Raw genomic sequence first — 20,241 nt, forward strand, 5'->3', positions numbered from 1 at the left:
GGAGGGGGGCCTGGACCAGGTCCTCTCAGTCCTCAGAAGGAGCTAACCCCACCAACACCTTGACCTTGGACTTTCAGCACCCAGAACTGTGAGAAGATAAATTTCTCCTGTTTTTATTTGTGTGTGTGTGTGGTTCTGGGGTTTGAACTCAGGGGCTACACCTTGAGCCACTCCACCAGCCCTTTTTGTGAAGAATTTTTTTTGAGATAGGGTCTTGTGAACTATTGGCCTGGGCTTGCTTCAAACAGTGATCCTCCTGATCTCTGCCTCCCGAGTAGCGAGGATCATAGGAGTGAGTCACTGGCACACAGCTAAATTACTCCTGTTTTAAGGCACTTAATTTTTGGTACTTTATTATGGCAGCCCTAGCAAACTAACACTGTTAGGCTGAGTTTTAAAAATTAATAAACAGTTTTCTGTATATTTGTAGAAAAACTCAACATGAAACAGTAATATTTTACCCATGCTTCATGCACAGTTTAACATCTTACACTAGAATAATTGTACAAATGTTGATATATTAACTAATATCTATATGCCAGTGATATTAATTATTAATATGCTTAATTATCTAAACCTCTTAAGAAACCATTTGTTACACGATCTTTCTTTCTTTCTTTTTGGTGGTACTGTGGTTTGAACCCAAGGCCTCCCACTTGCCAGGCCAGGTGGTCCACCACTTGAGACACACCCCAACCTTTTTTTTTGCCTTAGTTATTTTTCTGATATATAGGGTCTGTTGCTTTTGCCCCGGGGCCAGCCTGTGACCTTGACCTTCTTATCTATGCTTCTAGTCTAGCTTGGATGTCAGGCATAAGCCACCATGCTCAGCTTTTTTGTTGAGATGGGATCTCACTAACTTTTTGCTTGGGCTGATCTACAACCATGATTCTCTTGATTTCTACCTCCCAAGTAGATGGGATTACAGTTGTGAGCTGCTTTTCATTCTTTTTTTTTTTTTTTTTGAAAGTTGTGCTAGGGATTGAATCCAGGGCCTTGCACTCTACCACTTGGCTATATCCCTAGCTCACTATATCATCTTTTAATTGGTCAACACCTTACTAATTACATTTGACCTTTCTTCTTTATGGAGGAAATAGCTTTTCAGTAGAAAAATTACTTTTCCCAAAAAATATTATTATGGGGTTTCTCAATAAAGCAAGATAAGAAAATAGACCACTGTGAGGGAAGCACATTCTTATGTGTCCAGGCTAACTATTAAGAGGACTATAGGTGGTAAGAAACAGAAATGGGGGTAAGAAAAAGTTTAATTACCAAGGATACACAAAAGGATACCAAGGATATACAAAAGTATAGAAACTCAAGGAGAGAAGAAGGAGGAAAAGGAGAGCTGACCACCCCAAAGTCTGAGGTTTTCATCCAAAGACCTGCCAATTTAAGAAAGACTGTGCAAGTACAAGACAAGGCAGAGTAAGGTGATGGACGGGACGATGACATGACCAGATTTGTGTTTTAGAATGTTCATTGTGGATGCCTTTGCATGAACAGATTAGGAAAGGAAAAACAGGAGGGCTACAATATCACTTATAATTACCAGCTGCATTTAGAAAACCAGTTCTGAAAGGATCACCTTCACTATGTCTCAGGTTAGTCCTTCTGACCAAGATCTGGACCTATCATTAAGAATAATTTTTAAATGCCACAATACAAAAGTTTCTGTTTCTGGACCTATCATTAAGAATAATTTTTAAATGCCACAATACAAAAGTTTTCTCTCTCAAGCTGTCAATCTAGCATCATAAAACTGAAGTACCTGGAAGATTTAGATTCTCAATTTCTCAAACACCAGAAGTAAGTCTAGAAGAAAAGCTACAGCAGTCAAGGTTGCTCCAAGTATCTGTAAAGTGTGACGTGGTGAATACTGCAGCCCCCGGGCACCAGCCTCGAACAGGGAACTTATTGCCAAGGAAACTGGTCCAGCAGTCTCCTTGGAGACAGATGGCAGCTCTTCCGTGGGCTGCAGCAGTCCCCAAATAAGTGGCCTTGCATGAGTCATGTCATTAAATGGAGCTGTTTAAAATGTAAGCACCCTCCACCCAGGCCCTCCCTGAAGACACATACACTCTGCATGGTGTATTTGACTTTCACTCGTGTGCCTGCAGACAGACACATATGGGGGATACACAGAGGGAAAAGGAGCCTAGAACCCAGCCAACTCTCCAAAACACAGTGGGAAACATCTGCCCACTCAGGAGGCTTGGGAACCATCCTTCCTGGTCTTTTGCTTGAGTGTTGCATGGTTGATGGGTTGAGTGTCTGCTGGGCTCACCACTGAATTTCCATGGAGCAGAGCTGTTGGTGTGGACAGGTGGGTCACAAAGGCTGAGCAGTCCCCCTCTCTTGGAAAGTCCTGGGAGAGCAATCAGTAAGGCGTTCGGAGTTCTCAGAGTTCTTATTTTAAACCATTTTTGTTCAAAGTTTCACCTTCTTTATGAACAGCTTTGAACTTAGTTAGAAAAAGGAGAGAAGGAATTAAGGAATTGTGTAAGGAGCGGAGTTAGATTCAACCACTGAGGCCAGCCTCACTGACTTACAGCTTGCTTTGGTAGAGATTCCCATCTGCCCTCCTGTACTAAGAGGAAAAGGAGGATGAGGGAGGGTAGCAGGTGACAGGCAGAGGATTAATACCTATTACTCTAAGTCCAATTATTCTTCCCAAATTTCTTGATTTAAGCAGGATCATGGAACCCAACTTGCCTAATATAAAACTCTATTAATATCACATCTCTAAGGCAAGTGGGTGATCTGTGCTGTGTACTTGAATGTATTTTCTGAGTCCTCCTGAGAGACTGAATGTATTGCAAATACACACCCCTATCGAGCCAAAGCCTTGTAAGGCGTCTGGGCTATGACTTTGGAAATGGTTGTTGAGAAGTACGACCTCAGAGGAGAACCTATTTAGAAGGTGGGAGAGGCAACAAGTTCAGCTAAGAGAAATGAAGGAATTAAGGCAGTAAAATTAGAAGAAACCACACAGATGGGAGCCCTTAAGGAGAACAAGAAGAACCCCAGAATGTGAGCAGCCAAGGGCAGGGCATCACCTGGCCAGATAGACTTTAAAGTTTAAAGGCCTCCTGTTACAGCTGCACTAAGTGTGCTGTACCCCAGATTTTCTGGCAATGCTCCCCATACCTTTGAGTAATTTAATCATCATAGGAAATGTTAAATAAAATAAGCAAACAAACTCTAAAGGCAGAATTATAACTAGGGGAATTACAACAGAAAAACCAAGCCAAGACTATAAGAATGCTATCAGAACCATTAAGCACTGTAGCAACATGCCTAAAGCCATCTCTGATCTAATATTCAATGAGAACCCCTAGAAAAACAAGAATGTGTCACTTGAATTATTCCCCCCACTGAAAGCCTATTCTTAAGTCACAGGATTAAGAAATGTCTTTAGTGACTAATAGAAATTTATGACCTTTGGTTTCTAATATGTGTGCGTACACATTTTCATGTATGTACAATACATTTTCCTAACAAACTATAGTCGAAGTTTTCAAAAGAAGCTTATTGTGCCTAACTGCATCACAAACTAGAATTGGAACTAATAATTCTGCAAGCAAAAAAAAAAAAAGTTTAGAATCAGCAGATATCACATATTTACTACATGCTAGGCACTACATACTCAAAAGAGTCCGCTTATGGCATTACTTCCTTGAAGATATCAAAACTGAATCCCTACAACACTTACACAAGAGATATAACCTTGGGCTGCCCAAGCTAAACCAGGTTAAATGCTCACCTCTAGGTCCCTGTTGCTCATGTTGGAGCCATCCAGGTGTAAAGACCTGTGAACTTCATGCCAGGCACTTGATTCTTTTCTGCCCAATGAACAATGGTACATTTATAGGCCTACGGGTTCATTCTGCCTTTTCCTGATGGCTAGATTTTCATTGTTAATTGCTGTAATCACCACAAGTCTCCTCTGCTGTTCTACATCTTAAAATTCCAGTTGTTTTCCCTTATAATGCTACTCAGAAAAAAATGTTTAGTGTGCTCGCTTTCTTTGCCCGTAGTAATGACCATGGTTTCTGTGTTTTTAAAGTTCTGTGGTCTTTGTTTTGTTTTCTGACAGTGCCAAGACCTGGGCAGCCTGGATGGCTGGTCAGGGCCATTAGCTGAGGCTTCCTGGTGAACGATCAGCCACGGGGCAGAATGTTAACACAGGATGAAGTCTCTGCATGGGGAGGATGGAACAGGGTGAAAGCATGTTGGCATCCATGCCTGAACTAGGGTCTAGAAAAGGGGGGGGGCTTCTACACAGCCACAGAAATGATCAAATGTCCCCCTCCATGGTGAGTGAAGACTACTTCTCCAGTGACAACTCTAGCTCCTGTCTTTTCCTCTCACGTCCTGCGTAGAAACAAAGGAGCTCAATGCTAGAACTGACTGTACTTCCTGACATCACCTCCTCTCAATTCCTTTAACTCACTCCAAAGTCACCGAACTCAAGATCAAATCCTAGAACTATCCCTCCTCACATGCTTTGGCTGGATGCGCCCTAGTTTCCCAGAGAGAACAGGCTGTCTCAGTACGCCAAGTTAATAAGCCTAAGCATATTAGCATCAGGTATTTCTGGTGACCTTTGGCTGATGTGTACGGCCTGTGTTTTAAGGGAATTTTCTCATTCAGTCTTAAAAAAGCTAAAATATTAATATCACTGATATTATATGATATAATAGTAAATAATATATTATTTTATAAAATACCTAAACTTAGGGTAATTGAAATCTTTACCCAAAGTCAAGAGCTAGTAAGGAGCAGAGCAGGGGTTTTAACCCAGGAAATCCAACAATTCTGTAGTCATGCCAACTTGATTAAATACTACTGTTTTTAAAATTAGTGCACATGAGTTATGCAAAATAATGTTACATGGGGGCATTTGCATACATGCATATAACTACTTTGATCATATTCATTTTTTAAAAATTTTTATTGTTTTATTATTTATATGTGCATACAAGGCTTGGGTCATTTCTCCCCCCTGCCCCCACGCCCTCCCTTACCACCCACTCCGCCCCCTCCCTCTCCCCCCCCAATACCCAGCAGAAACTATTTTGCCCTTATTTCTAATTTTGTTGTAGAGAGAGTATAAGCAATAATAGGAAGGAACAAGGGTTTTTGCTGGTTGAGATAAGGATAGCTATACAGGGCATTGACTCACATTGATTTCCTGTGTGTGTGTGTTACCTTCTAGGTTAATTCTTTTAGATCTAACCTTTTCTCTAGCTCCTGGTCCCCTTTTCCTATTGGCCTCAGTTGCTTTTAAGGTATCTGCTTTAGTTTCTCTGCGTTAAGGACAACAAATGCTAGCTAGTTTTTTAGGTGTCTTACCTATCCTCACCCCTCCCTTGTGTGCTCTCGCTTTTATCATGTGCTCAAAGTCCAATCCCCTTGTTGTGTTTGCCCTTGACTTTGATCATATTCTAAATACCACTCTTGAAGGGTTTTAGGAGAAAATGTGACGGGGAAACATATTCCAGTTCTGACGAAACAGCTGGCTCTGCTATGATGGAGAGGCCCTGCGCAGGACTGGGGAGAAGTTGGCAGTAGAAGAGATGAAGACCATGGTTGCTGATGAGTAAATACATAACCCATCCAATCCAGGACACTGCTGAGAGTGAAGAGGGGTGATTACAATGATCACACAATAGGCATATACTAGCACTGTCCCCAGCAAACCAGGTGGCATGGCGGGGTAGTTTGGTACTGGAGCCCTCAGGCTAGGTTGGTGATCTGTGTGCCAGCTCTAGTGCTCCAATGTCCAGGAAAGAAGGCACCTGAGCAGGGTTCATCAAGAGCCTCTTTAATGTGCTATGAGATTCACTCAGATCTGCCACCTGCCTAGGGCTCAGGGGTGGGAGAAATTTGAGGGTGAGGTGGGGAAGAAGTTAAGTGCTATTTCTTTTCGGTTTATCCCACCCATGAATTAAAAAGACCCCTCATTTTCTGTGAATAGCATAGAGTATGACGTTATGCGATACATACATAGAGTAAAATGCTTACTGTTGTGAAACAGATTAACACATCTATCATTTCACAGAGCTTATCCATTTCCCCTCATGTGGCAAGAGCAGCTATAATTGTTGGCTTAGGAAAAGTGCTGAATAAACCCAGCATCCATAACTACAGGCCTCGTGTTCCACATTAGATCTTTTCACTTACTCACTCCACGTGTTTTCTTTCTCCATTTCCTCCCATCCCACCTTGTAACCACTACAGTAATCTCTCCTTTTTAGTATTTGACCTTTAAGTGCCTGATATGAAGAATTTCATTTGCCCAAAACATGCAGGTGGCTTATAGGAATAGTGCATAAATTAATAGAGAAACCAGCTGGCAACAACTTGTAGGAATGCTTCTAAGCCTAGCTTTAAAATAATCCTGAATTTCCGAGAAAACAAAAACTACACAACAAAAACAAGTTTCTGCCAAAACCAAGTTTAAAGCTAAGTGAGAGACCTCGTTCACATGTGCAGCTAGATCATATCTCCCATCTATTACCGTAGTTAAAACACACGAGTGGAAGCTTTCCTGCATTAGCAAATCCCTTAGTTACCAGTACATGATAGTCTACAGCATCCTTTTTAATTCAAAGGGCACTTGAGAATCGCATCTTGTGGTAGAATTTTGCAATTCACCATGTGTAGCAGGCACCGACTTCATCCCTTCTCAGAAAGTCTGTTTTTTTCTGAGTTTGACTACTCTGGATGCAGACATTGTCTTATTCTTATTCTTCTTCTTTTTTTAATTGTTGTGCAGGGTGGGGTACATGGTGGCATTTTCAAAAGTTATTGCAATATATCAAATATATCATGTTGTCTTCTTAACTTAATCACCCAAATGAACAAACACCACTGATTAATCCAACATGCAAAAAAATAAATATAAGAAAGTATATAAAAGTCAGCGTACCAGGCCCTTTTTAAAGCTATGTGCATGAGCTCACAGAAGGAACAGAGACGGTCCACAGAATCCAGAACTGGTATTTCACAGAGGAAGGAGGTGCAAGGAGTCCAATGAGAGGAGTCATTTACAATCAGGCAGCAGGGCCACACCTGAGTCACCACTGGCACCCATGTCAACTAGCTCTTAACCCCATGCTTTTTCCACTCACTCCATGCTCAAGGGAGTAGCTCGTCTTTGCAAGGTATTGTTTTCCCATTTTCAGTTCAGAAAATTATATCCTTCAGTAATGGTATTTGGTAATTTGGGATTGCCTGAGGTCTCTGAATATATTTCTCAGGAATGACAGGTGAATACCCGTGGGCGGGAACTACTGTCTCTATAATCTGTAATTTAAGTGATGCTGCAGACAGAAGTTATTTCAGAACTAGACCACTGCCAGATAAGAGCAATTGTGGAAAGGCACTTACTTTATGGAGGCTTGTAGCTTCTCACACAGGACAGTGAGGACAGAGACCACGTCGTCACAGAGGGTCTCTACTGTTGACCCTTCAAAACAGAGGAGGTGATAGGCATTAGGCATGCACGGGTGGGGACCCTGCTGTTCCTTCAGTGTCCTCCCATTCTCTGCTTTTGGGGCTTTTCAGGATAGAAAGGTAATTTCCAGATACGGACTGTCTCTTAGGCCATCAGAACAATCACTCACAGAAAAGGTAAGAATTAGGTGTACTCATTAGATATATCTAATTATATAATCATTCCTTTCTAAAGTAAAACATTCAAAAGATAGCCAGGAAGAGAACGATAGGTTGGTTCTCATTATTAGTAAAATGCATTCACACTTAATGAAAAAGGATTTGATGAATTTAAAAAAATAACCCAATTGATGATGATTTTCTTAGTATTTAGGTCAATGGGCTCTCCATGGATCCCTTTTTCTGACCTCTTGAACTTCACAGTCTCCTGGGGAGGTCTGAGTTGTGTCCCAGAGATATAAAATATGGCATCATGGTAAAAAACAAAAACAAAAACAAAAAAACCAAAAGATGGGCTTCTGGAAATAAGAAACTAGACAATGGGGGCAAGATGGCACAGTCACCAGCTTCACTACTTTAACTGCTTGCTCAGTATACACAGGGCACATGGTTTTTGTTGGTAACGGAGTGATAGCCAGTGTCAGAAAAATAATTTTCCAAACATGCTCTATTTTCCAGAAACTAGAATTGAAATTCCACAGATGCCCTGAGGGTAAAAGCTGGATTCTGGAATCTGTTCAAGTACAAGTCCACAACTTGCTGTCTGTGTGAGCTGGGGTAAGCTTGGGTTTCCCCTTTGACAAATGAAAGAAACAACAGAATTTCACCGAATTGTTGAAATCATAAGTGGAAACATTTGTCTTCGGCTATAAAAACCGTATGCATCTATGCAAATGTGGCTTAGTATCTGATGAATGTATAAATGAATGAATGGCCATGAGGTCATCAAAGATGGAGGAAAAAATGGCAAGAATGTAAGAGAAAGAACGAGCAGTGTTGGAAGGTGGCAAGACAGACAGACAGATGACACACACACACTGAGGGTGGGGGAGAGACAGAAAGAGAAAGAGAGAGAGAGGGAGAGAGAGAGAGCGCCTCAGGCTAGCTTTGAACTTGAAATTCTCCTGCTTGCCTCAGTCTCCCAAGTATCCCAAGCAACTGGAATTATAGGCCTTCCCTGCTATGCCTGATTTGCTAATATATATTTTTAGAGATATATACTTGATCAAAATGACTTTGACTCCCTTTTTAGTCTATAAAACTATCTTACATTAAGAGACAGTTTTATGAGAATGCAAAAGCCTTAGTGTTGAGGAGGAAAGGACAGGTGGGGAATCTTGCAGCATATCCTTGAGAGCATCAAAAGCAGAAAAGATGCTGTGACACTTCCCGGCATACAGCCCAAGAATGAGGCAAGATGGGACTAAAACGATGCATTACAGAAGGCTTTAGAGTAAACGACTTGAAGCCATTTCCCTTTCTCATTGCTTTCTCTTGTTCTTTTTCTTTTAATTATGGCTGTACAGATGTTTCTCTGTCTCCCCTCATCCCTCCCTTTTCATCCTCTCCCCATTCCCAACCTTTTCTCTCTATTAGCTGGAAAAACCCATAAAACAGATTTTTCTACTGTTTTTAAAGTTACTGAGTAAATTCTGAAATAAAACATACATTTCATTGTTTGAACTAAAAGATTTGAATTTTCCATATCTTTCTGTAAAAATAATACTCTCAAAGCTATTCTTGAAAATTAAATTGCTTGGCAATTGTATGTAGACCCTGTGGATGAGAAAGAAAGTTCCTTAACTTGAATTCATCAGTGACTTAAATTGGGCTGTGTGCCAGACAACCTGTATGGTGACTTATTTTTCATGTTAAGAAATTGGTATCTGGCAAAGTTTTGGTGCCTCGTGCTGCCTGGTAATCAGGGTTTTATGCCTTCTTCCCAACTGTCATTTTAGCAATTGAATCTGGCTTCATGGAGAACAAAGTAACAAAACCAAAAACCAAAAATCAAAATCCTAAAACAAAAAATAAACAAAAAGCCTCCAAATGGGAGGAACATCCAGAGTCACTTTTCTTTACATAGTTGGAACACGAGTAGGTGCAGTTGGCACAGGAACAGAAGGAAGGCAGCATTTAGGTAAAACCCAGAGAGGCAAAGCCAAGGAAAGCCTCCAAGGAGAGCAGGAACCGACACCAGAGCTCTTGTCATCTGTACACCCCCGACACCATGCACATAGTAGGCATTCTTGTACCTCCTTTGTAAACTGAACTAGTGAAAAATCAAATTCAATACCTTGACTCCCGAATTCCTGCGAGACATCTGGGTTTTCAATTATCTAGTGAGGGAGACACACACAGACAATTAGGAGATTTATGCAGTACAAATTCCGAGTCTTAGCCAATGGAAATTTCTAGAATGTGAACTGGCATCCCGAGTGCTCAGGTTTCAGCTACCTGAGCTAAGCACACACTCCAGCTCTTGACAGCATTTCACCATTCACTGCATTTACAAGAAAGACTGTGATGTTTAGAACTCCGCTCCATTAGTTCCCTCAAAAATTCACTTTAGAATCCACTACTTGGGAGTTTAAGCCCCATGGTGAGCTTTATGATTCCAGGTTCCTGATCTATGACTTGCGGCAATGCCTACCTAAAGAGATGAGTTAAGCTTTGCACAGACAATAATTTCTCCCAAGATCATAGACTACACTGTGTTTGGCCCTCAGATGTAGACTAGTCATAAGAAAGACCAAATTGCGGCCTTCAAAATACAGGTCAAAGAGAACCACAGCTCAGAGCAACATGGTCCTGTTTGAAAGAGGAGCAAATTAACAGTGGCATCAGACCAGCTGCTGCTATGTGGAGCCAGAACTATTAGGGCAGAGACAGCACCGAGGGAAAAATGGATGTAAAAACGCTCACTTCCATCTCAGCCGTTGCTCAGTGTCCACAGAGCTGCGAAGGGAAGGAAACCCTTCACACTACCAATCCTCTGCACAAGGAGATGACAAGGAGGCATGTCTGTGACCATTAACCACCAGACATATAAGTCATCCCATCCTGCTGGTGATTTTAAACTTGCTACAGGCACAAGTCTTCTCTTCTCCGTTCATAATTTGCAAGCTCAGCAGCTCCACAGCAATTTTTATGAAATGTTGCATCAGTGTCTATAGCTAAACCTAAGGTTAGAACAACATTTTCAAAAGAAACTTACCAGAATTATATGTAAGGGCAGATGAACCTCCATCCCCACCCCTCAATATTTACATGTGGCATTGTTGCCTTTTGAAATGAGCAATTTAGAATTTCACAGTGGCTATCATCATCTAAATACTTCAGTAATAAAACTGGACAGTAACTCTGGATTCCTGAGGAAACAGAATCAAAATTGTAACCTGCCCTGGGAGTAGGGAGGGGACAGGTTGAAGACACCCTTCGTGTCAGTAATTTCTTTTCTACATTATTTATTCTCTTTCCACTGTATTTAGGTCTTTCTAATTCTCAGGTGGCCTGTGGTATCTTTGCTACAAAGTCTACCCATTGTTCCAAGGTAGTACTGTGTGTCCCCAGGGGAACACACAGCCTCTTAGAACAGACTTCACCATTCCTGTGGACTTCTCCTCTTTAATAGTGTTTGGAAAAATATCTAATTCTTATGTGGCAAAACCTGTGTCTTCCTCTAGACACCACAAATGCTTTAAACATTAGCGTTCTGAAAATTGTTTCCTGGGATGTGAACTCACCTTTCCAAAAGGGATCCACAAGTAATAGAGAGGAAATAACAGGAAACACTATTTCCTAACTAACTTAGGATCCTGCTTCTGGTTGGGGTGAGTCCAGATGTTCAGTTATGAGTAGGACCAGAAGACTGATTGGTCACACCTGGGTATAACAGAGGCAGATAAACTCTGTAGTACAATCCAGGGCTCTTCAACTACACCTGTCACAATTATGGAAGAGCGATATAAGCTAACAGACTGAGATAGTTGACTTGCAACTTTATAGTCATGTGTCACTTAGTGATGGGACACTCTCTAGGAAATTTAGTGCTGATTGGTTTTTGTTGTTGTGTGAGTATCACAGATTGTACTTGCAGAGAGAGATGGTGCAGTCTACAATACCCTTGAGTTCCCTGTAAGATTCTGTCATTTATGTGGTCTGTCACTGACCAAAAAAACATGGTGTATGACTGCCCTCTCCTCAAAATTTAAAAAATAAGATTAAGTGAACAAAATTGAAAGCACTTTGAAACTACAATGTTTCATTTTAAAACATTAAGATATTGTTTAATATTAGAGTATTTAATTGTGTTATCATTTACCGAGGACAGAACATGACTGCATATTAATATACAAATTCTTAACATTTTATATTTAGTTTCATTAAAAAATGCTTTTTTCTTCTGATTTGGAGTCTATTTATAGATTTAAAAATAACTATTCCTGCACTTATATTTAAAATCCTAGTGTAGATGGAATTATTTTTAACAAGGGATGAGCTAAAGTAATAAAAATATCTCATTAACAATTTTAATAGAAACTTAGGCTTCAGACACAGCAAACACAAAAGAAAAAAACTCAATATTTGTTTTGCCAGATTAGTGCTGTTTTTCAACCCTGGCTGCCATAGCTCATATGGAGTGAGAGCAAGCTGGGAGTCCAGGGCTTTCCTTCTGCCTCTGTCCTAATAAGCTCATTATTTTACATTTCAATTTCATCTCTGTGGGCTTCATCTCATCTGTGAAATGAGGAATAAAGACACTTAACATGACCATCTGTAAGGTTTCCCTCAACTCTATGATTTTCTAAAAATTAGAAAATAGCTAAAGCTAAAAATGAGACAACACTGAAATTAAACATGAAACCTTGCTTTCTGTAAAGTTAATTTCTGAGATCTTTCTGTCTCAACTGTATTTCCTATTTAAAAACTAACTAATGCTACTTTAGAGCACTCCTTGCTAGATTTTCTGAGAATTTTAATCTGAGTTGTGATGAGAGGCAGATTTAGAAACGAAACAAAAACATCAATTTTAGAGAGGAATCATCCTCTCATTGACCTTCCCAGAAAATAACTCATGGCATATACAAAAAGCCAAGTGCATTTAAGTTTTCCTTAGAAACTCATTTCAGATGATCTATTCCCTTTTAGAGTGAAAATATCTGGTAGGCTATGACATCAGAGGAAAGGACAGCCCCAGCAAGTGAGGGGAACCTCTTGTCCTAACCTTTTAGTTGACCAAGGAAAACACCAGACCTTACAATCATGAGATGCACTGCCACTCATTTTTCCTAATTTCACATTGGTCATCACAATATTTTAGATTAAAATGTTGAATATAAGAAGATTAAAAAGTGACTCTAAGCAGCTTAACTGATCTAAGTAATTGTTCTTCCAAAACAAACAAGCCCTTCCTAAGTACTGCCAGTGGGGAGAAGCCATGGTAGGAGGGTCCTCAGATATAGGTCACACAGCATGCTAGGACACACATAGACACCACCAAGACCATGCTGGATGTGGCGTGGCACAGGCTCACCGTGTTCTCCTGCCTCTGTCGGAGCTGTAAAGTCAGGTCACTCAGCATCTGACTGAGGGTCGCCCGCACAGCAGTGTTTATACTACGCTGGTGACAGCTGCATGTGTATGTCTCGATGCACACCTGGTAAGGAAATAAGGTAGCAAGATGCATGCTCAGGACGTCAGGTTATCACTAACATTCTTTGGTATTAACCAGTGAGGACACTGAGTTCTAATACAGAAAGTCAGCCTGACTTCAGACTTCTTATTAATGAAGATAGTCAAACATGTTTAAGATCTCTGGAAATTTGTTTTTAAGCATATAGGAAAAAGTAAGATTTCCCTGAGGATGACCAGGGAATGCAAAGTAGCAAGTTTTATATGAACCAAATAATTCTAAGAACAAATTCAGGAAGCTGAAAAAAGCTCCCTTCATGGCAGAGTAGAATAGAATTTATTAACTCATGGGTTATAAAGTGTGGGTAAAGAGTTATGGAAACACTTTGCCAGCACTATAAACAAATTTGACCTTGGTTTAATTCTGTAACTGTGTCCTTCTTGGATATTTGATGAAAGTAGAACAGTTTATGGAAATGGGTGCCAGGTGTGGTGGCCCACACATGTAATGCCAGCTAATTGGGAGGTGGAGATGGGAGGATTGCAGCTCAAAGCCAATCTAGGCAAAAGTTAGCAAAACTGTCTCAAAACTAAGCTGGGGTCTGGAGGCATGGTTCAAGTGGTAGAGCACTTGCCTAGCAAGCTTGAAACCCTGAGTTCAACCCCCGAGGGGTGCCAAAAATTTAAAAACAAATAAGGAAAACAAAACCAGGCTGGGCAAGATGTCATCTGCCTATGGGCCCAGCTAGGAAGAGGCATAGATAGGTAGGGGGTCAAGGTTGGAGGCCACCTTGGTAAAAGCACAAGGCCCATCTGAAAAACAAACTGGAGGGAAAAGGACTGGGGGTGTGGTTCAAGTGGTAGAGCGTTTGCTAGGCAAACAGGAAGCCCTGGGTTCAATCCCTGGTACTGTCACCACCACAACAATCTATTTGAGTAGCTTATGGGAAAATGTTTCCTGATTGCTAAGCTGCACCTGAATGGGAGCAGCTGCGAATCAACTGTAAATTCCTGGTAGAAGGGGATTCTGTCCTGACAGTTCCTTCTGAAGTGCTCTCATCCTCTACACCCACGAGGTCACCTGTGAGGGCTCCTACGAAGGACACATGCCTGATACTATGCTACTTCAGTTTCCTGACCTGTGTCCTACTGAGTGAACGCATGAGCAGTCAGTTGTGGCCTCTTTGGGTCTTTCTACTTGAACCTAAGATGAGTCCCTGGTGGTTACTGATGGAGAAATCCCAATTTTTAAAAGCAAAAATCCCTTATTTGATAATGATGATTTTAAATGGTATGACTTCCCAGGCTTTATTGCCACTAATTTTCCTCAAGCTACAGGGATGGGCACACTTTAAATTTGTCTTTTTTTTTTCCACTGTAAGATATTCTTCTATTCTTTGAATGTCACAAAACAGTTAAAGATAACAAGATGAAAAGAGGGACTTAATGCACCTCAATTATTTTTCTAGGGATAGCTTTAAGATTATCTCTAATGAAAACAGAGGTTTTTGCCTAAATGGACAATTTGATTGGATGATTGTTAATTGAGATGAGAGGCTAGATATTAAGATATGTGTAGCAGCTTAACCAGGTAAAGTAAACATTTTCTTTTTCTTTTTGTGGTGCTTAGTATGCCTTGTGCACACTAAGAAAGTGCTCTGCCACTGACCTACACCTCCAAGCCCCCAAAGTAAGTACAATTTGAAAGTTTAGTTTAGCTCCTAGAGGTTGCTTAATATTTCAAAGGAGCATTTGAAACTTAACATTGAATTTGGAAATTGGCCTACATCAATTCATTGTATAGTTAAAAAACAGTGAATTACAAACAACTTTTCATAAACCTTTTTAGGATGTGTGAATTTTAAGTTCATTTTCTCAAATGATTATGGGTTATAATGGATAAGAAGGGACATAGTTTACACATGCTTTAAAAAGTGTTTTAATCCCCAACACTTCTGTTTGGCATGTGATGAAATAATTTAGAAAACTTGAAACACTTCTAAATGAGTTCAGCGTTGTACTTTGATGAAGTCAAATTCTCCATAGTCACATTAGACACACAAGTATCTTTTGTACCATGCAATTAACAGATTTTTTTATATCATACATTTTTCCAAGAAATCTTTATAAGTGTTAATTTTTAAGCTTTTATGTATGCATTTAAGGAGGACTTTTAAGACTTAAAAGTGTAAAGCATTGAAGATGAAAGGACAACTGTTTTGAGAGCTCAGCTGCACACTTAATATAAATTCTCTTGAACCCTGAGCTACACGCACAAGGCAACCTCCCTTAAGAAAGTCTATCAGTCCCTTTATACCCATGAAAAAAAGTACACCCAAGGAATAAGATTTTTTATAACAGTGTTATATACAGAAAAGAACTTTGCAAATGACACACATTTCTTTTGTGTGTGAGTCTTAATGTCCCCACTGTTTTTGGTCTAATACCATGGGGAAAACATTGGACATGACTTATCACAGGAGGTATTTTATTAAGGAAAACCTCTTAGTTTACTCGGCTAAGGAAAAGTATTTAAGAAGCTCATTCTACCAAAGTTGGGAATATAGATATATATACCGACTACAACAAAGAGACCCATATTAAATATAAACATTACCATCTTGTTGATAGCATCGCTACCTCTAGGTACTCAGGAAGAAATGCTTTGTCAGCAATCCTGATAGCTCCTAAAGAAAGCTTCTTGTACTTGCTATAGTAATAATAAAATTGGCAAACCAAAAGGGCACAGAACTAGGGCTTCCATCTTAAACCTGAGCACTGCCCTCAAGATCAGAGATTTTTCACAAAATGAATGCTTTTCTTTCTCCACCACAGAGCAGTACCAAAATGAGTGCAGTGGATAAGTGAAGTTAAAAGAATGTCAAGTCCAAAGGCAGGCTGACTTTCCGGAAAAGAGCTCATGTGTTCTCCTCTTAGTCCCCCCAATATTGTTCTACCTCCCCATGTCCTTTGCTTTCATTATGTAGAACTGACTCTTGAAATGCTTCAGGCCTGCACCTTGGCAGAGGCTCAGAGGGCCAAGTGAAATACCTTGGGGAAAGCCACAGGCCCCTGATCACCAGGGAACGCACGAAGACACAGGGCAGTGAGGAGGGTCAGAATGGACATTTTGATCATTTCATGCATTTGTGGACGTCCAGCTTTATGACATGCTAAACAAAACTGAGAGCAAAAACATCAGTGGTTAATGAAGCAAAACAAAAACAAAACAAAGACAAACTCAAAAGCAGAAGGAAAAAGAACACAAAACCGCCAAGTCTAAAGACATGCGTACACAATAAAAGTTTTTGAGTATTGGGTAAGTGAACTGATGAATAATAATACTAGGTTAAAATCAGGGTGGAACTGTCACATTATTGGTGAGAAGTAGCAGAGTGGAACACAGTTGCTCTTCAATACATATTGGCCAAAGTGAGCCTAAATTTTAAAAGAGGTACCTAAAGAGAAATTTGCTTAGCTTTGCAAAATACATATGACCTTCACTTTGTTGAATTCCACAAGTGCCTTCTCTTTCCTGTCTGAATGGGGTTAGTGATGTGGTGCTGGGTTAAAAATGTGCACAATACTGAATCATCAATTCCATAAAAGGAAGAGCTAGTATATTTTCAACTGGAAAAAGAAACTGGAGATGAAAAATAATTTATGGTGATTAAGGATAGAAAGGATCAGAGATTGAATTACAAGAAAGCAAAAGAAACATACTCTATATAAGGAAGACTATAAACGCTTGTTGATCCAGAAAAACTAGAGAAAATTTTGGTTATCACTGAATGACTACATGCTATAATAAATCATGGTGACATCTCAGTCACCAGGTAACTAAAAGAGGCCTCTGAAAGAGGCCTCCTTCCTAACAGGTGGGTAGGTAGCAAGATGCACCTCATTGAATCAGTACAAACATACACACAGGGGGAACTGAAGTTGTATTATTCCTGGGAAATATACGGATAGGTAAGTCTGATCACCCTGTGAGTAGGGAAGTTGGCTGGTTTCTCTTTTGGATCTCAACTTGGAAGAAAATTTTTTTGTTGTTGTTGTTGTCCTGTTTTGGCAGTACTGGGGTTTGAATTCAGGATTTTGCACCTGCCTGCTAGGCTGGCACTACCACCTAAGCCACTTGAACCACACTTCCAGCCTTTTTGCTTTAGGTATTTTTTGAATAGGGTCTTGTGTTTTTGCCCAGGCTGGCTTGGACTGGGATCCTCCCATTTTTCCCTCCTGCATAGCTGGGAAGACAGGCACGTCGCCAGGCCCAGCTTTTATTGGTTGAGATGGAGCCACACGAGCTTTTTGCCTAGACTGGCATCCAACCATGACCCTCCCTATCTCCAGCTCCAGAGTAGCTGGGATTCTAGGCATAGGTTATCGTGCCTAGCTTTCTTCTGAAATATATATGGAGACTGTCCTTTAGTTGTAGGCTACTTTTTGTCTCAGAATAGTGCATCAGAGTAAAAAAAAAAGTATCATGAAACATCTCAAAGGCTAGAAATGAGCCCAATTAAAGAAAATACTTCCATGACAACTAGAAGAGTTAAATAAAAATCTTTGGGGGCAGTTCTTGAGTCTCAATGTTTTTAAGCTCCCAAGGGTTAACAAGCAGAACTACTACTAACTCTAGATCTTTTGATGGCGACATAATGCTCAGAAAAGATAAAACATCAATAAGTTGAGATGTCCGAGACAGTGGCACACTCCTAATGGTCACTTGAATCTATGGTCACAAAAAAAGTAGAATATCTCCATACTTCTTTCAGCTTCATTTGCAAAAACACCACATACAAAAACAACTTAGGCCCTCAGGGAAGGCCCAAGGGGGACACAATGCTTAGGAATTTTAGTTGGTTACCAATATTATGGCAAGACTCTACTAACATTTTCTAAGACTGTACAGCATAGTGGTTAATAGCATGTTTGCACAGTAAAAGGCCAGGTTTGAATAGTTACAGAAACTTGGGCAAGCAAGTTAAACTCATTTGTGGTTCTTTATTTAGCTGGATTGTGGTGGAGAGTAAAGGAGAATATATACAAAATGCTAGTCACTGTCATGCCTTAGGACTTAGTGACTAGTAGTTATTATCACTAGTCATGTTTGGATGGACAGATGGGTGGATGGAAGCAGTGAGAAAGGGAGGTCCCTGAGAATATGAAAGTCAGAGAAAAAGCAATGGTCATTGAAATGGGTTTTGCCCAATCCTGTCAGAATGCCACTGGATCAAAGACTAGAAGTTCCAGAAGTTGGTAAGACCAAACCTTCAAATACACATTTACAACCTGGGCTTTCTGCCTCTGAGAAATTCCATAGAGGAGTCTTCAGTAGGCACGCAGACATGTCCCAAATCATTCTAAATGGAACAATGTCATTAAACAACTTCAAATTAGCCCCAGAGAGCTTTTGGCTATGACTTGATCTTTTCCTTTATTACAAGTCCTTGGCAATTCCTACACCCTCAGCCTTTTCTGATATTAAAATAACTATCTTTGGAAAATTCAACAGATCGCTAGTCTGTGTATAATGCTAAAAAGAAAAAAATTGGCCTCAGCTTTCAATGAAGAGGAAGACTATGTATCCAACAGAGGTTTAGTAATGACTGTTCGTGACATTGAACAGATAATACTTGTTGAATATTTTGTAACTGTCCATTTTTAAAATGTGGCGGTATTTTTTATTCCTACTGTAATCAAGAAAATACTCTTCTGAAAAAACTTTCATAATTGTAGCTTAATTAAGCAAGTTAAAGTTAGACATAAAATGAAGGTTGCCTTCTTATTTACACTTTGAGAGTTTAATGGTCCTTTTATAGCTTCAGCAGCACCTTGAGGAAATAGTCTCATTTTTCATTCTTAAGTACACATCCTACTTCCTGATCAACAGGTTTCAGGGTAAACACCATCCTTGAGTAATTATCAATGTATACCAGTACAAGAAAGAAGAGGACAGCTAAATTCCTTCCCACCATTTCAAGGGTTTTTAATGGCTTGTTTTAATGGCTTCTCTAACTATTTCAAAAAAGACACGACAAACACTTAACACTTACTACAGGGTTGGACCTACAGTAATAGCTTTTTACATGGATTATAGTTTTGTGTGTGATTGCTAGAAACACACTGTTAGATAGGTGTACTCATCATTTCTTTTACAGAAGCAAACATGATACCAATGGAAGCCATAGAAACCCTCTGGGGAGGTGGGGGACCCGGGATTTGCACCAAACAGTGGCGCTCCAGAGCCCATCCTTATACCAGGCTCAAATGCCTTCGTCTTTATGTGGATCTTAGGCTAAGATTTTTTCTTTTTTGGTTGTGCCATTGCTTTTCTGGTTTTGGCACTGCATCCACTGTTTAGGAACTGCACATTTTGAGTCATTCAGACTCTCATTCCAAAACTGATTTCAGTGAAGATGATGGAGAAAGCTTCCTCTTCCTCTCCAAGGGTAGCATGGAGCTTCCAGAAGCCCTCCTTCCTGAAGCCCTATAACTTATTGCCCCTCCTCCTGGGCTCCACCCCCTCTCCTGGGCGCCACCCTTGTACTGCTGGGCAATGGCATATAGCATGTCCCCATATTTTTCTGGATGGTGAGGGCTAGTAAGCTCCTTATGTGCTAATCCTGCTCTTGCTGTTCTCTGAAACCACACTGTTGTGACAAGTGAACCTACAAATAAGAACACTCATGAAAGCTCTTAAAATTCTATTGGAAACAATTATCAATAACTGTCCTATGTCATTACTTACAAAGAGTAAAGCATGTAAATGTGCTAAGGAAAAGTGTTTGTCTACATCTATGGATACATATTTGGAAACTGATTTATAGTGTAATGAGGGCTCAGCTGATTGGCTGCTTGTCTTTTATACATTCTCCACCTGCTCAAAATGATTTCCTTTAGGCTAGGGATGTAAGCTCAGTGGTTGAACATTGCCTAACAAGCAAGAGGCCCTTGTTCAATCCCCAGGACTGCCAAGAAAAAAATCCTCTTAATTGCACTCTTTAATTCCATACAACGCCATATTTATAAAATAAATAGCACATATAGCTGCTTAATAACTACTACTCTTAAGTGCTGATAATCAGGCCATTTCTCCATGATTTTAGAATTCAGAAAATCATTGCCTCTTTATAGTTT

At 40.1% G+C, this 20,241-nt stretch overlaps 1 protein-coding gene across 2 annotated transcripts in view; it reads right to left on the minus strand.

The window, feature by feature from the left end:
* Arfgef3 (ARFGEF family member 3) overlaps nt 1–20,241 on the minus strand; it is a 141,641-nt gene that overhangs the window by 60,683 nt on the left and 60,717 nt on the right. For both annotated transcript variants that reach the window (XM_074073635.1, XM_074073642.1), the window contains 3 exons: nt 13,004–13,126; nt 9,764–9,806; nt 7,402–7,480 (listed from right to left, as the gene is read on the minus strand). In XM_074073635.1, the coding sequence (XP_073929736.1) occupies nt 7,402–7,480; nt 9,764–9,806; nt 13,004–13,126 (245 nt within the window). The remainder of the gene's footprint in view (nt 1–7,401; nt 7,481–9,763; nt 9,807–13,003; nt 13,127–20,241) is intronic.

This window comes from Castor canadensis, chromosome 1, assembly GCF_047511655.1.
Source record: "Castor canadensis chromosome 1, mCasCan1.hap1v2, whole genome shotgun sequence".
Taxonomy (NCBI): Eukaryota; Metazoa; Chordata; class Mammalia; order Rodentia; family Castoridae; genus Castor; species Castor canadensis.